The 15366-nt window shown below is 36.4% G+C and overlaps 4 protein-coding genes across 4 annotated transcripts; 2 read left to right on the forward strand and 2 right to left on the reverse strand.

The window, feature by feature from the left end:
• Positions 1-1733: 1733 nt before the first annotated feature.
• On the forward strand, positions 1734-5020 carry LOC114517932 (adhesion G protein-coupled receptor E4-like). Its single transcript, XM_028537785.1, has 6 exons — positions 1734-1816; positions 2019-3031; positions 3212-3343; positions 3474-3607; positions 3768-3933; positions 4138-5020. The coding sequence occupies exons 2-6, from the start codon at positions 2131-2133 to the stop codon at positions 4365-4367; spliced, it is 1563 nt and encodes a 520-aa protein (XP_028393586.1). The 5' UTR covers positions 1734-1816; positions 2019-2130; the 3' UTR covers positions 4368-5020.
• A 2355-nt stretch (positions 5021-7375) lies between these two features.
• On the forward strand, positions 7376-9058 carry LOC114518454 (G-protein coupled receptor Mth2-like). Its single transcript, XM_028538441.1, has 5 exons — positions 7376-7495; positions 7677-7805; positions 8016-8149; positions 8337-8502; positions 8708-9058. Exons 1-5 carry the CDS (start codon positions 7426-7428, stop codon positions 8920-8922), a joined length of 714 nt encoding a protein of 237 aa, XP_028394242.1. The 5' UTR covers positions 7376-7425; the 3' UTR covers positions 8923-9058.
• Positions 9059-9396: 338 nt separating this feature from the next.
• On the reverse strand, positions 9397-10723 carry LOC114518218 (gamma-aminobutyric acid receptor-associated protein). The gene is made up of 3 exons (XM_028538173.1): positions 10519-10723; positions 10148-10226; positions 9397-9847 (listed from the first exon to the last, which is right to left on the reverse strand). Exons 1-3 carry the CDS (start codon positions 10606-10608, stop codon positions 9660-9662), a joined length of 357 nt encoding a protein of 118 aa, XP_028393974.1. The 5' UTR covers positions 10609-10723; the 3' UTR covers positions 9397-9659.
• A 63-nt stretch (positions 10724-10786) lies between these two features.
• LOC114518434 lies at positions 10787-15312 on the reverse strand. The gene is made up of 12 exons (XM_028538425.1): positions 14847-15312; positions 13914-14537; positions 13719-13778; positions 13446-13611; positions 13221-13321; positions 13028-13075; positions 12829-12948; positions 12679-12737; positions 12350-12571; positions 12138-12250; positions 11865-12019; positions 10787-11756 (listed from the first exon to the last, which is right to left on the reverse strand). The coding sequence occupies exons 1-12, from the start codon at positions 15150-15152 to the stop codon at positions 11553-11555; spliced, it is 2178 nt and encodes a 725-aa protein (XP_028394226.1). The 5' UTR covers positions 15153-15312; the 3' UTR covers positions 10787-11552.
• Between the last annotated feature and the right edge of the window lie 54 nt (positions 15313-15366).

The raw sequence follows: 15366 nt of genomic DNA on the forward strand, positions 1-15366 counted from the left end.
TTACTAAGTGCAATTTAATTTGAACTCGTTACGACTAATTCAAGATTGAGAAGCTTTATGAAAGTCAAGAAAGAGCTAGACCTCTTTAAATCCATGATGATACGCGTAGAGCTGATTAAAGTTTTCAATTTAAATATCAATTTACGCTGATAAGATCCCCCCAAAACTGGAAATCATATTAACCAGCACATTTTTCATTAATAATTGATGTTTAGTAAATATAAAAATCAAACACAACAGCAGAGGTTGCTAAATCTCGGCGGATATCGAAATAGACTTGACAACCATTGGTATTAAGTTGAACTTATTTAATCCTTCAGATCCTCCAACATTGTCTAAAAGGTATTTCAAGTTATAAAATTGCCGGAAATTCATCACTTCATTAAATCTCGACCATCAGGCCAGTATATAAACTAATATAAACCAAATGATTAAGTTATATCGTAGTAATATTGAAGATTTGATCTCGGAAAGTATAGAAATGTAAATTTGAGTGAGATAAGAGGCCTTGCCAAGAAAAAGGTATTTCTTGGTTCATTAGCTCTAGAATCCTGGCTATAAACCAACTGCATGAAATGCTTCAACTAATGTTTTGGGCCGTTATGATATTGCTGGGCTTCAAAATTTCTGATGAAAGGATGATAAATTTAAGGCAAAATGTTAACTATGTTGAGAGAAAAACGATAAAAAATCTTCTTACAGACCAACCGCCGTCGCGGCAGTGTCTTGTTGGAAACTCAGGTGTGCAATGATAGCTATCAAAGGCGAAACTGCTTTCTACGATGCAGAGACGGCCTATATAAACGTCTCACTTCAACGGTTTTACTTTTTTTTTATGCATGAATGCAGCGCTAGCGTTTCCGTAAATCACCACTCAAGTAAAGATGATCATGCATGATATAACTACAAACAATGTGAGAAATAATAAATAGACCCTAGCCTGCTGGCCTCGCTGCTAGCCATGCTATTTTATATTAACTTTTAAAGCCAAAATAGTTTGACGGCAAAGTTTATAATTCACCATGACTGTCCATGCAATATATGTTATGACTGACTGGTTCGATATTATTCTGTAGATAACTTATTGGGAAATAGTCCACACATTACTGAGTAAGGTACTCACCTAGATTCGTACCATTTCTAAAAGGAAACCTTCCTTTTAGTTCGACTTTGATCGCGAAGCGTAAAACAGAGGTTTTAATCTCTTTCGTGTCCAGCCGATTGTTTGAAATCAAGGAGAAGAATGACCGTATCTTCATTGAGTTGGAACTGAGCGAAACCAACACACTGCAAAATTAACACCTTTTTAAGAATAACAAATTCTATTCGCCTGTAGGAAGTTAAAAAGTTCAAAAACAAAGCGTCATGGCGGCTATCTTACACTTCTTCGGTTGCCTGGTGTTGTTAGTAAGTTCCATCAAAATGACAGAGAAAGTCACGGAATACGGTAAGGTTTTGCATGAGCAAAAGAAGACGAGAGCTGAAAACTTCGTTCTCAGTGAAGTAAAATTTCAAGTAATTATCGCGAATTACTGGGTATTGCCACTATTCTCATACTTCCTGCTTTTTTAGACGATCCTGCGTCTGAAAAATACAAAGAGTTGGGTCGCGATTTAACACGGTTTACAAAAGCGATCATAAAGGCGAGCTTTCAAACTGGCGTCGGTCTCGGGGGACCTCCTCGTAATGTGTACGTTTTAAAACCAGAAGACAAATGTATTGACCGATGCAATGAAACTAGAAATACTGCTCATGTGTGTCATTGCGACAGACTGTGTCCTCTTTTCAGAGACTGCTGCTACGACTACTGGACAAGGTATTATGAATTTCAGTTATACGTTGTTTCCGGCCTTTCCCATGAGGTATAAGTGAAAGATTAAAACCATCGAAAAGGTTCTAGTGTAATATCATCAATTTAAAAAATCTGAAGTAGAGGAAACGCAAAATAAAACAAATTTCAAAAGTAGACACTTTAATGAAAAAAAAATTTATATTTACTTTTATTTCTATTCCTACAGCTGTAACGTGACAACAAAACCATTCAATATTTCTCAACAAGAAAAGTGGGGTTGTGTGAACTCCAAGTTTAGACAAGCAAAAAATAACCTGAGCATTGGAAACATTGCATACATGATGATAAATCGCTGCCCGGCAACAAACATATTAACCAATCAGAGGGCGAGAAGTTGCATCACACCTGACGGCGACCCTACGAACCTAACCGAACGTCTTCCGGTGACAGGCGAAGATGGAAAGACTTACAGAAATGAGTATTGTGCACGATGTCATGGAATTACCAACGTCACACACTGGGGTTTAATGGTTGCGTGTTTCAATAACGTAACTAACGGGACTAATCTTACACTTGAGAACTCTTATTTACGAGATAATTGTACCTGGTATTTATCGCCAAAGAATAAAAGCGCTACGTCACCAATTCCTTGTGTTCTGTCAACTTTATGCGAGTCTTTGGTAAGCACTGCAGAGAACTCCCAATACAATGATCTTATCAACAAATGTAAAGTGTATTCCCAACGGGTCATAGCAGACAATGTTTTATACAAAAATTTTCATTGTGCCTCGTGTAACGGAAAAGACGCCAAAGTATTCCAAAAGCCTGCAATAAATATTATTAGAAGACCTTCGTTGTCTCTCTTTTTCGACTACAAATCACTTTCAAAAAGGTCTGAAGGTGAGCAAGATGAAGACACGATACCTGGGGAGAGTTTGGATGAAGTCATTCAAAGTTACGTCACAGTCATTGGTCTCTCTTTATCAATCACGTGTCTACTGGCTGTTGTAATGACATACGTTCGATTTCCAACGTTGAGAACAATCCCTGGCCTCGTCTTGCTCGCGTTGTCACTATCGTTGCTGGCATATCAAGCTCTCCTATTGGCTAGTCCATATATCACGTCAGGAACTCCAGGGTGTAAAGCCATGGCAGTTGCGTTACACTTGATGATGATTTCATCATTTGCCTGGATGACTGTTATGAGTTACGACGTATCCAAAACGTTTTCCCGAAAAGGTGGGCGATACAAAAACCCAAATTCAATTGCACGTTAGAAATAACATACTGCATGAAGTTCCAATGCGCAAAAGCAAAGCTTTCTATGAATTCTATCCATCAACACATCATCGTCTCTGGACTGAATGAAAACATTTATCTAGTAACAATCCATGCAATTAATTGTCCGTATTTCTTTAGGCAAAGCTTCTGGTGGAAATTCAAGTCGCTCTGGTTTTCGCCGTTACGTCATATTCTCCTCGTCCATTTCAAGTGGCATAGTAACGTTGACGTTTATTCTGGGGGAAACTGAAGCTATTCATGTTGGATATGGTACGTAAGATGTATTGCTAAACAAATATCGATATATCTTTGAGATAGGGCATTTGTATGAAACTTGTGATTAGCTAGAAAGAAAGCAGTGACTTTTGTGACTTTTACTTACGAAGAAAAATTCTTTTAGGCGAATCATCATCCTGTTGGATTGGCGAACGACTATCATTGATATTATTCTTTTATGTTCCTGTGGCAATCATGCTTGTGTTTAACGCTGTGTCTTTGATATGGACTATCTTCAGTATTCGTAATGTCACCAAGGTAAATTATGCCTCAAAGTCTATGACTTTCTGAGATCATTATATTTTCAGCAGATGGTCGCTCGTTCTATCTTATTTAACTATTGAATCTTCAGCACAATTAAATCACACGTTGGTAAACGGTTAAATTTGTTTCACGCGTGTATTTTCCTCCCTTTCAGTTAACAAAAGGAGTTCAAAAATCTGTTAAATCCGACACACGAGGTCAAAATGTGAAGATTTACGGGAAGCTATCAACAGTGATGGGCGTGACTTGGATCTTAGGATTTGGTGCTGCACATAACACAGTTGTCGCATATCTTTATGTTATTGTGAACAGTTTACAAGGTACGAAATTGCTAGTAAGAACATTTTCATTGCTTTCTGTCTTGCACTAAACTTTCTGGCGAAAGGAGAGTTTATTTCCCCAATGTTGTACAAAATCTATCGCAGCAGTGTAAGTTACTAACCTCGTTAGAAATTCCGACTTCGTCGTTGCACGAGTTTTGCCAAGTTTAATTTTATCCTCTATACTCATTTCTTACTAAACAGGTGTCTTCATCTTTGTGACTTTCGTCTTAAACAAGAGAACGATGAATATGTGGCGTAAAAAGACATCTACTCGCGGTGGTCACAGCACCACCACCGAACGAAAAACCAGGTTATCAAAGGCAACAGAGTCGTGCGCATCCACCATCAAGCTGAGTGGAGCGAGTCATGACAATCACCAACAAAAGAAAACTGGTTTTACTAACCCCCAACAATCTTCGTTTAAACTTTAAATAAAAAATACAGAAAATAGGAATCACATTGGGACTTAGGGGAGCTCTGTAGAATAATGCTGATAATAGACTTGAATAAGGTCGCCTAAACTAGTATCGACCTGTTTTGCAACTGACATATTTCGAGAACACTCGATTATCCATATATTAACTATCTGATAATTAATCACCACAAAAGCGAGATGAATAACGTTGAATGAAACCAGAGACGTAGTGTCGAGGTTTTTACTCAGTGATATTTATCCACGCTTTCGGTGAATAATTGTTTTTGTATAATCATACAAAGGTGATTATTTGTGAAAACCAATCTGCCGTAAAAATTAGAGTGGACGCCTAGTCAGTTGGCATCAGCTCTGCATGTTTTGACGTAGCAAGGCGAGGCATCCTGATGTAAAAATAGCCGAAATTTCCCCTAAATGGTGTTAAATATTCAGACAACACGCTGTATTTAAAAAGTTTAGAAGTTCGAAATTTAAACAAAGCATTTGCTGGCACAACCAATTTGATTTCCACAGAAAAAGATTCGCGTCTATTTTAAAAAATGCGTCTACGTGATTTTCGTGTCATAATACGCTTCGTTACCAATTCTATGCACGTGTACTGCTCGAGCAATCGGTATCCATGAATTTCAATAATTATCATTTTAATTAATATGCTTGACACAATTAACCGTTGTATTTGGTTAGTAAATAAATTCGCAAAACGCACACAGAAGTTATCCAAATTAATGTTGTCTTTCCATGCATTTGAATATGCGATATAATAAATGTAATAAATAGCTAATGGGAAACCAGTTTTAATTGATTCAGTCCTTGAACGCGTTTAAAAACGGTTACTCGATCGATCAAGAAGTCGGCAAACTGGGCGAGATGTCCTGCCAGGGTGAACACGATTACGAGTCACGTATTTTACTCTTATAAAATGATAGTGAAACTTGATGGGGTGACTAAGTGTGGATGAAATGCAAATACGTTGACATGCGACAACCATCTGTTACTAATTTCAGGCGATGTTTCGTTTTAAATTAATTTATATGGACCAATCTAATCACGAAGCGCAAAGCACGGGTTTTAACATCTTTTGTCTTTACTCGATTTCTTGCAATCAAGGAGGACAAGCGAATTCAATCAGCTCAAGTGATCGCACCTCAAGATAAAGTTAAAACTATAGGCTGATTATAGCGCTTTTCAGGAATAAGAATTTCTATTCGTGAAGGAGGTATTAAACGTTAAATTCGTGCAACTTTACAGAAGCTGAAATCGTGAGAAATGGCCGCTATCTTACACTTGCTTGGTTGCCTGGTGCTGTTAGCAAGCTTCATTAAGATGTCTGAGGAAGCCAAGGAATACGGTAAGATTTTGATCAAAAGAAGACGAGAGTGAAGATTTCGTTATTTCTCAGATGACTAGAATTTTAAGACGTTTGTTATTGGCTGTACATTACAGCTCAAGATTAGTTTTTTTTCATACTTTTTCAGATGATCCGTCGTCCGAGCGTTACGACGAATTACGTGATGATTTCAAAAAGTTTGAAATTGCAATTATGGACGCAAACTTTGATAAGATACCTGGTCGTGCTCAGTTCATTCTTAAGAAAAAAGAAAGATCTTGTGAAGACCGTTGCAATAAAACTAGAGATACTACATTTTGTTATTGCGACAGCTTGTGCCCTCTCTTCAGAGACTGCTGCTATGATTATTGGCGAAGGTAAGGTTTCCTAATTGTGGTCGTTCCTTCTTGATTTGTATGAGACTGAAGATACTGTGTTCCACGGAACATGAAAGATACTCGAGAAAGCGATGAAAACGATTCATTTTAATAACTCAGCTTTAAACAACCAAATGCACCCTCCCGCACAACCACATTAATTAGTTTACAGAGTTTGTTATGTATAAGATTTATCGGAATGACAAATAACAAGGTAAATACAAAGTAGATCAAATTCCGAAAAGGTGACATCTTTCGTTCTTGATGTTTAAAAAACTAACAGGAGTGTACAGATCAAGGCAGAATCGGTAATGCAGAGTAACATTGCGGCTAAAATGACTTAAAAAGTTTAATAGACGCTTCAACAAAATACAGTCAATATAGCTGTCTTTCTTTGTTCATACAGATGTGACGTGACATCAAAACCATTTAATATTTCTCTGCAAGAAAAGTGGGATTGTGTAAACTCCAAGTTTAGACAAGCAAAAAATAACCTGAGCATTGGAAACATTGCATACATGATGATAAATCGCTGCCCCGCAACGAACATATTAACCAATCAGAGGGCGAGAAGTTGCATCAGACCTGACAGCGACCCTACGAACCTAACCGAACGTGTTCCGGTGACAGGCGAAGATGGAAAGACTTACAGAAATGAGTATTGTGCACGATGTCATGGAATTACCAACGTCACACACTGGGGTCTAATGGTTTCGTGTTTCAATAACGTAACTATTGGGAGTAATCTTACACTTGAGAGCTCTTATTTACGAGAGAATTGTACCTGGTATTTATCCCCAAAGAATAAAAGCGCAACGTCACCAATTCCTTGTGTTTTGTCAACTTTATGCGAGTCTTTGGTAAGCACTGCAGAGAACTCCCAATACAATGATCTTATCAACAAATGTAAAGTGTATTCCCAATTGGTCGTAGCAGACAATGTTTTATACAAAAATTTTCATTGTGCCTCGTGTAACGGAAAAAACGCCAGCGAATTCGAAAGGCCTCCAATAACTATTATTACTAAATTGCCTTCGTTGACTCTCTTTTTCGACTACAAATCACTTTCAAAAAGGTCCAAAGGTGAGCAAGATGAAGACACGATACCTGGGGAGAGTTTGGATGAAGTCATTCCAAGTTACGTCACCGTCATTGGTCTCTCTTTATCAATCACGTGTCTACTGGCTGTTGTAATGACATACGTTCGATTTCCAACGTTGAGAACAATTCCAGGCCTCGTCTTGCTCGCGTTGTCACTGTCGTTGCTGGCATATCAAGCTCTCCTATTGGCTAGTCCATATATGACGTCAGGAACTCCAGGGTGTAAAGCCATAGCAGTTGCGTTACACTTGATGATAATCTCGTCATTTGCCTGGATGACTGTTATGAGTTACGACGTATCCAAAACGTTTTCCGAAAAAGGTGGGTGATACAAAAAAAACCCAAGTTCAATTTCACGTTAAAAATAATATACTGCTTGTTAACAAAAAATTGAAGATTCAATGCGCAAAACTAAAGCTCTCCATCCGTCAACAAATCATCGTTACTGGAAATGAACGCATTCATCAACTATATAACAATTCATATAATTGTGTTTTTTCAGGCAAAGCTTCTGATGGGAATTCAAGTTCTGGTTTTCGCCGTTACGTCGTATTTGCCACGTCCATTTCAAGTGGCATTGTAACGCTGACGTTTATTCTGGGGGAAACTGAAGCTATTCCTGTTGGATATGGTTCGTAAGATGTATTGATAAACAAACATGGAGATATGTTTGACTTAGAGCAGTAGCTAGTTATGATTAGATAAAAAGAGAGATCAGAAGTCAGTTTTGTGACCTTTACCTTGTGATGGCTTGTCTGACAGAGTGACAGTGAAATGGAGGAATCTTCTGTGAAAGTACTTTGCATCAAGGTGTACAAGAACATATTTTCATAATTTTTAGGCGAATCATCATCCTGTTGGATTGGCCAACGACTATCATTGATATTATTCTTTTATGTTCCTGTGGCAATCATGCTTGTGTTTAACGCTGTGTCTTTGGTATGGACTATCTTCAGTATTCGTAATGTCACCAAGGTAAATATTCCTCAAATTCTATGACTTTCTGAAATCATTTTATTTTCAACAGATGGTCGGTCGTTCTATCTTATTTAATGCTCGAATCTCTAGCACAATTAAACCGACCACAAAATGGTAAACTGTCTTCTATTTCTATTACTTCTATTACGGTTAAACTTAAATCCAGTATCTTCTTTAATTCCAGATAACAAAAGATGTTCAAAAGTCTGTTAAATCCGACACACGAGGTAAAAATGTGAAGATATACGTGAAGCTATCAACAGTGATGGGCGTGACTTGGCTCCTAGGGTTTGGTGCTGCACATAACACTATTGTCGCATATCTTTATGTTATTGTGAACAGTTTACAAGGTACGAAATTGCTAGTAAGAACATTTTCATTGCTTTCTGTCTTGCACTAGACTTTCTGGCCAAAGGAGAGTTTATTTCCCCAATGTTGTACTTTAAAATCTATGGCAGTAGTGTAAGTTACTAACCTCATTAGAAATTCCGACTTCGTCGTTGCACGAGTTTTGCCAAGTTTATTTTTATCCTCAACTCACTTCTTACTAAACAGGTGTCTTCATCTTTGTGGCTTTCGTCTTAAACAAGAGAACGATGAATATGTGGCGAAATAATAGTGGTCACTGCCACAGCACCAGACGACAAACCAAGTTGTCAAAAGAGTCGTATGCATCAACGAACCAGTTGACTGGAGCAATTTCTGACCAACACCAACACAGGAAACTGGTTTCACTAAACCCCAACAATCTTCATTCAAACTTTAAATAGAAAATACAGAGAAAGGACTCACATGGGGAGCTTTGTAGAATAGTTTTAGGCAGACTATCTTTGGTCTTTTACAGTATTTTCAAAGCGTTCAATTATTTGAAAGCTTTGTATGTATTTGATATATTGAAAGCTTTGTATGTATTTCCCTCTCAATAACTTCACAAACCTGTAATTGCAAGAACTAAGAGATAATTAGATCAATACAAAGTGCAGAGGTTTTAATTGTAGCATTTGTTACCTATATGTGTGAATGTGACTTAGTTTTCAGGATGTAGAGTATGTTTTTCTATAACAATGTTTTATTGTTTTTGTTGACTTTGAACGATTCTCTCTCTTCCATTATGCCTACTTTGTATTCACAGGTTGCATATGATATACCTGTGACTGTGGTTTATTGAAGAAAACTGTTTTTACAGCTGTTTTTATGTAGGTATTTAATAATATGAAGCAAAGAAATTCAACATACACAATGTGAACAATAGGCAGTGTCATTTATACTTAATAGATGATAAACCATACATTAAATTACTTTTTTAACCTGTTGTATTAAACTGATAAATATGTACTGTATGTATCCTAAAATGTACTCACAGAAGTCATTCAAAACAGAATAAATTCGTTGATTTTATTCTACTGCAAACACGACTGGGTTCCCTATTTATCATTACATATCAATCAAAGACTATTGCTATCTGTCATTGTACTATATACAAAATGTTAATGCTATTTCACATCATTCAAAAGCTGCCATAAACACTTTCATCACTATAAGCAATATAAAGGAAAAAGTCCTCTTCGTGGTGTTCCTGGTATAACTGTCCCATTGTTGCACTTGTTGGTGGAATAACGTTATTTACAAAGAAGAACAGAGCATCCTCTGGCCGTAAATGGATACGTTTTCGAATGAGGAAATAGAATTGGCCAACTAAATTATAAAAAACAGTGTCTTAAATAACACTCATACCTTGAAAAAGCTGATCATCTTAAAAATTGCTGAGCATTTATATAAAAAGCATGACCTCCTTAATAAACCAAGCAATTTAAAGGAAGACAAGGTACTAAGGTACTGTATTATATGTCCAATAAAGGACAGGAGATACCAGGGACTTAAATAGTGACAATGGTGTAATGACTGTGGCTATTCCCTCTATAAATGACATTCTTTCCACTTCCTAAAACCCAGTCTGAGGTATGCTATACAACCTCAAGTGAAGCTTATGTTTACCTGTTAAATCAGAAGGCACAAGATATTTCTTTTTGTCCAAATTTCCAATTCTGGCTTTGGGAGCCTTTTCAACAATTACCTTTGTACAAATAGATTAAAACAAGCGATTTCAATGTGGTAAGAGGAACATCAACTAGACAAATTGACATCATTTTTGGGATTTAGTTAGGACTATTAAAGGCACACGGTATTAAATAAAGTAATAATACAAATCGCGAAACACTCAAATATTGCATGTTCAAAATCATTAAAAAATATAAATTTACAAATTTATACAAAGTGGCAAATTTTACAATTCGAATCAATCAATGAAGTTGGCGAATGTGAAGACGTGAACTTGTGCAATAAACGTAATAAAATATCCCACTCACTGGAACTCTATCAGGGTATTTTCCGCGAATCTTCTCGCCTTCTGCTCGCCGTTTTTCAAAAGCATGTTCTTCCTTATACTCCCACTTCATATCACAACACACAACAAGCCGTTTTACTTCGTTAAAGCACCGCAATTTAGTGAAAAAACACTTTAACTACAAAGTATTGCAGTTCTTGGAACGACCGAACGCGAGCGCGGAGGAAACGACTCTCACATTTTGACGTCATGTGACGATGATACATAAAAAAACTGGAATACGAACATGATCAGCAATGTATCAGGCACATGAAACCAATACGACTTTTATTTACCCAATATTTATCACTTTACACACTTGAGACTACACTATCATTATTTGGATTATGATATATATGTTTGGCATGAAACAGACCAATCATCTTAGACAATTTATCACCTTCCATAATCGTAGATCTCATCATTTTATTTAAACTAATCCAAGGCCACTAAACAGTTTTGGTGCACGTGCCTCGCAGGCCAGGCTTTTCTGCCTACGCTCCATACGGCCGTGAAAAGGAAAAAGCCTGGCTTGCGAGGTTGGTGCTAATAATTGGGTACTCTAAATACATACTACACAATCTCCAAGGAAAATGGTGAAGGTAAAACACACCAAGACCAAACTCCAATCATTTCCGGTGAATTTAAAATCACGTCGGGTAATCAATCTTTGTGGCACCCAATGCTAACCAAAAACACAATTCATTTATAGAATCACAAGTAATTACTAATCTCAGCCTCAAACACACACCTAAAAGCTTATTTTATATAGCGAAATACATATAGCTACGCCATCTTCTAACAAACTATATGTATACGCCATCCGTCTAAACTACGACTGAAAGCTAAATATAGAACTATTAAGATAAAATTACAATATCTTGTGTACAGTTTGCTAAAAACTTTGTCTAACACTTATTTTCCTCAGAGTAACACTATGACTCCTAATTTTCATCATCCACAAGTTTCCCTCATCCATCATTCCATTTTCCATCCTTCATTTCTTTCCATGTTCGTTCACTCACTGTTATTTTCATCCAGCGTATAGTTGCAGAACTGTTTGTGTCCTTCTTCCTCCCAAGCGTAAGTCTGACACTCACGAGAACAATACATTTCTGGACATCTTGCACAACGCTTCAACTTCATTCCCACTCCCTCCATACAAGTGCCGCAACGTCGAAGTGACTCCATCCCAATCTCCTTCCGATAAGCCGTCAAGGTCTAAATTATAGTAGAGAATTTACGTCTAATTTCTCTTGGAAGAAACACTCCACAATGACATATCCAGAACATTGTCAAAGATTCCTCCTTTTCTGAAACGTTACCTACCTCCCGGAAAAACAATCTTACATTCGTTGCAGCCGGATTAAACCGTAAACAAAAAGATATATCATTCAGAGCATTCCGATAATTTTTCAATTCCGAGAAAGCACGGGCTCGTCGGTAAACGGTCTTGAACAAAATCTTCTTCGCCTCATCGTTGTCTAAAGTGCATAATATTCGTATCAAAAATCTACTCTGTAATTGACAATTAAACATTCGAAAAATTCTAATTTGTAATAGGCTATTTTCCAACCACACAATGAGGTGATTTATGATTACCTTCATAACTTCTTACAATGGCTTCTGTACAATCATCAATTGCCTCCACCCACTTCTTCATTGACAAATAGCACTGAGCTCGATTTGTAAACAGGACTGATGGCAAAACATACCTTAAAATAATCAACATAAATTACCCATTTCCGAACATTCTTATTTTATGATATTCATCACATTCTTACAATACATCTGCTATTATTTGAAACACGTACCATGGTCTGAAATTCGAGTCACGAGAGTAAGAAGTGCTCAGTGAGAAGTGTTCAACAGGGGGGATACTCTCCAATCCTAAGGTGTAACATTTCAATGCAGACTCATATTCCTCAAGCTTGAATCTCGAGTTTCCCTCTTCTTTGTATTTTTGAGCTCGCTCTAAACTGTATTTCTGAGGTAACATATCATTCTGAAAGATCTTTTCACTAATTTTCCACTCGCTAAAGAGAACGTAAATGAGGCTATTTACAGTTCAAACACTCAAAGTTATTATGACATATTACTTGTCTTCATTTCATTTAATACACAATTGATGAATCTCCCTTACGCTGGACAGTACTTTTCCATTTCTGATTTCAAAGACTTAATAAGTTCATTTGTCGGAAACTAAAGTATAAAAGGGTTTCAACAGGTTATTTTCAACTTTGTTTTCATGACAATATTACTTCAAAAGACATAATAGACAATTTAAACTTACTGAATTATATTCTGTAAGCAGGTACAGCTTTTCTGCAGTTACTCCAATGGAGAGAACATGTTTTGCTGCAGACTTGCTCTGAACAAAGGTTATAAGGGTCTGGAGAGCCCAAATTTGAACCTAAAACAATACACAATAATAGCTGTCAGTATTAACCCTACGAACCTGCTCTGAAGTACAAGAATTTCCTAGTTTCTACCTGTGAATCAAAGGACTGCAGACATACTGGAAGAAGCTTGGAATAGACCTAAAAGATTTTTATAAATTTAGCTTTATAAATTTGAGATAATTATCTCCTATATACAACACACAGACATAGTGACAGGTGAAAACAGCAGGTATATTTTATATTACCAGTATATACATGTAGATAATGCATAAAAATGGCCTACCGGAGAGGCAATGAATTTTTTCCTCAACTCAGGATATTGTGCTGAGAGCTCAGACAACAGCATCAGAACACTGGATAAAACTTCGCTGTCTGGATTGTACACTACAAAATAGAACACAACAGGCAGATAAGAATAATTATCATTTGATATTATATAATATTTTAACATGATAGGAATATAATTCAATGCTACTGAATATTTTTACATGATGAAATACATGCTTACTATGTTGTTTTAGTAAATCCAAAATATCATAATTCTTCAGGAATTCATCAGCTGTCAAAGCTGGTTTTTCATCATTCAAAACACCTCGCAATAGGTGAAAGCAACCCTGTAACATTGTCCTCTCTGGCCTCCAAATACATGCAGTTGTAAACCATTTGTTCAACACCTACAAGCATAGACATTAAAAGGATTACTTTTGGAAATAGGAAACACAAAACAAAAAACTGGTTGGAATTTAGCTAAGATGTGATGGATAGGAGAAAGCAACAATACCTTTATAAAAGACTTCAATTTCAAGATCTCTGGTTTTGAAATTTTAGGATTAGATACTATCTAAAGTTTAAAATAAGATGCACATTACACAAATGAGTAAATCTAATTACACTGGTTCTTTTGTTCTTTCCAATTTCCTTCTTTATGCTAAATAAATGATGTATACCAAACCTTAGATGTTGACATGATACATACCTCAAACACAATTAATGCACAATTTTCCTGTAATTCTGCAGACATATATGTAAAACACTCTCTTCTCTGATCCACCCCTGATTTTTGTGGGTAACGCTCTGTTTTTTTAAGTACATATCTCTTTCCGGTATAAAACTTTTCTAGAATCTCCACCTCCTCACTAGGCATGGATAACTTTGATGAAAAATTTTCCTTCATGTAGTCAGCAAACATTTTGTCTGCTTCTTTCCTTAACATGAAATGTAAGCATCTTCGCAGACCATCTGCTTTATGTATTTGAAGGCACATATCTCGTTTGTCCTTTGCCAAATGTTTCAAGACCTCCGATGTTTGATATATTATTAAGGGATCATTGTTCAGAGGATCCAAAAATTCTGCAAGTCTCGAAACTGCATGGTATGCCCTGATAGTTTTCATATTTCGAACACGCTCCAAACCATTCTCAATGTATCGTTTATTTGTAACATGTGCCAAAATGTTTATGCAATGATAGTAAAGGTATTTACTAAAAAGTTCTTTTCCTTTTGACTCTGCAGGTTTTAATGTGATCAAGCGAATGATCAGTTTCACAATATTGCAGTCTGATAAAAAATTTACCAGCATTTTTCTTTCATTATGACCAGCCTGTAAATTTCAACAAAAAAAAAATTTATTAGACAATATATAGTTCACAAGTCACTGATCATATGCAATGAAAATTTCCTTATTTTTTATATTTTGACGACACTTCTCTAGCAGAAACAAGTCAAACAACCTATCCGTGTCCTCAATTCTATAAATACAAGTTTATTATTATAATTGCGCCTTTGTTGTAAAATATCGTGGGGATATATATTATTTAATATGCTATTAATAATATGTTGGTTCTATTAAAGCTTTTCTTAAGTGCTAATATTGAACAACTCAATATGGAAAAATAACTTAGTATCTTACCACTGTTTGACAATTTATCTCATCCACCCAAAGGGAAAAAATAGACAAAACAGTCAATTGTGTTTCCTTCAAAGTTGTGTCCCTGCCCAAGGCTAATTCGATAGCTTCAACTGGACTATCACCGCCACCCAAAAACCGAAACAGTTTTTTAAAGTATTTTAATTTCTTTTTGTCGCCTGAATTAGTCATAACTTTCTCAATATCTTCGCGCGAGTTCACAGGAACGAAGTTTTCCTCGACGTCCATGACTGTCGACATGTCCTTTCCACCCCGTTTACCACTTTTTGTTCGATGCAAAACCTCCATCTTTGGGCGAGAATCGGGACAAATTCACCTCAAAATGATAGAGGATTGTTGTCCAGACGTTCTGATGTAAAGTTTCAGGCAATCACATCAAAATTAAGAGACATAAAGGCACTTAATACTGTGCTTTTGTGGAGTGTAATATTAGCAATCAACAATAACACGACGGATTGTAAAAAAATGTAAATTAATACACCGTTGCATTCTGGGACGAATT

Source organism: Dendronephthya gigantea, unplaced genomic scaffold (assembly GCF_004324835.1).
Source record: "Dendronephthya gigantea isolate DGI-Jeju-01 unplaced genomic scaffold, DenGig_1.0 000010F, whole genome shotgun sequence".
NCBI lineage: Eukaryota > Metazoa > Cnidaria > Anthozoa > Malacalcyonacea > Nephtheidae > Dendronephthya > Dendronephthya gigantea.

What these genes read in the sequence shown, in the direction of transcription:
- LOC114518454 (XM_028538441.1), top strand. Translation starts at nt 7,426, where the DNA reads ATGATAATCTCGTCATTTGCCTGGATGACTGTTATGAGTTACGACGTA. An exon ending in AGCTATTCCTGTTGGATATG is followed by an intron (nt 7,806 to 8,015) that starts GTTCGTAAGATG and finishes CATAATTTTTAG; the next exon opens with GCGAATCATCATCCTGTTGG. An exon ending in TATTGTGAACAGTTTACAAG is followed by an intron (nt 8,503 to 8,707) that starts GTACGAAATTGC and finishes CTTACTAAACAG; the next exon opens with GTGTCTTCATCTTTGTGGCT.
- LOC114518218 (XM_028538173.1), bottom strand. Translation starts at nt 10,608, where the DNA reads ATGAAGTGGGAGTATAAGGAAGAACATGCTTTTGAAAAACGGCGAGCA. An exon ending in AATACCCTGATAGAGTTCCA is followed by an intron (nt 10,227 to 10,518) that starts GTGAGTGGGATA and finishes ATTTGTACAAAG; the next exon opens with GTAATTGTTGAAAAGGCTCC. An exon ending in TGTGCCTTCTGATTTAACAG is followed by an intron (nt 9,848 to 10,147) that starts GTAAACATAAGC and finishes TTTATAATTTAG; the next exon opens with TTGGCCAATTCTATTTCCTC.
- LOC114517932 (XM_028537785.1), top strand. Translation starts at nt 2,131, where the DNA reads ATGATGATAAATCGCTGCCCGGCAACAAACATATTAACCAATCAGAGG. An exon ending in AGCTATTCATGTTGGATATG is followed by an intron (nt 3,344 to 3,473) that starts GTACGTAAGATG and finishes AAATTCTTTTAG; the next exon opens with GCGAATCATCATCCTGTTGG. An exon ending in GTATTCGTAATGTCACCAAG is followed by an intron (nt 3,608 to 3,767) that starts GTAAATTATGCC and finishes CCTCCCTTTCAG; the next exon opens with TTAACAAAAGGAGTTCAAAA.
- LOC114518434 (XM_028538425.1), bottom strand. Translation starts at nt 15,152, where the DNA reads ATGGAGGTTTTGCATCGAACAAAAAGTGGTAAACGGGGTGGAAAGGAC. An exon ending in AAAAATTCATTGCCTCTCCG is followed by an intron (nt 13,076 to 13,220) that starts GTAGGCCATTTT and finishes AAAATCTTTTAG; the next exon opens with GTCTATTCCAAGCTTCTTCC. An exon ending in GACTCGAATTTCAGACCATG is followed by an intron (nt 12,251 to 12,349) that starts GTACGTGTTTCA and finishes GATTATTTTAAG; the next exon opens with GTATGTTTTGCCATCAGTCC.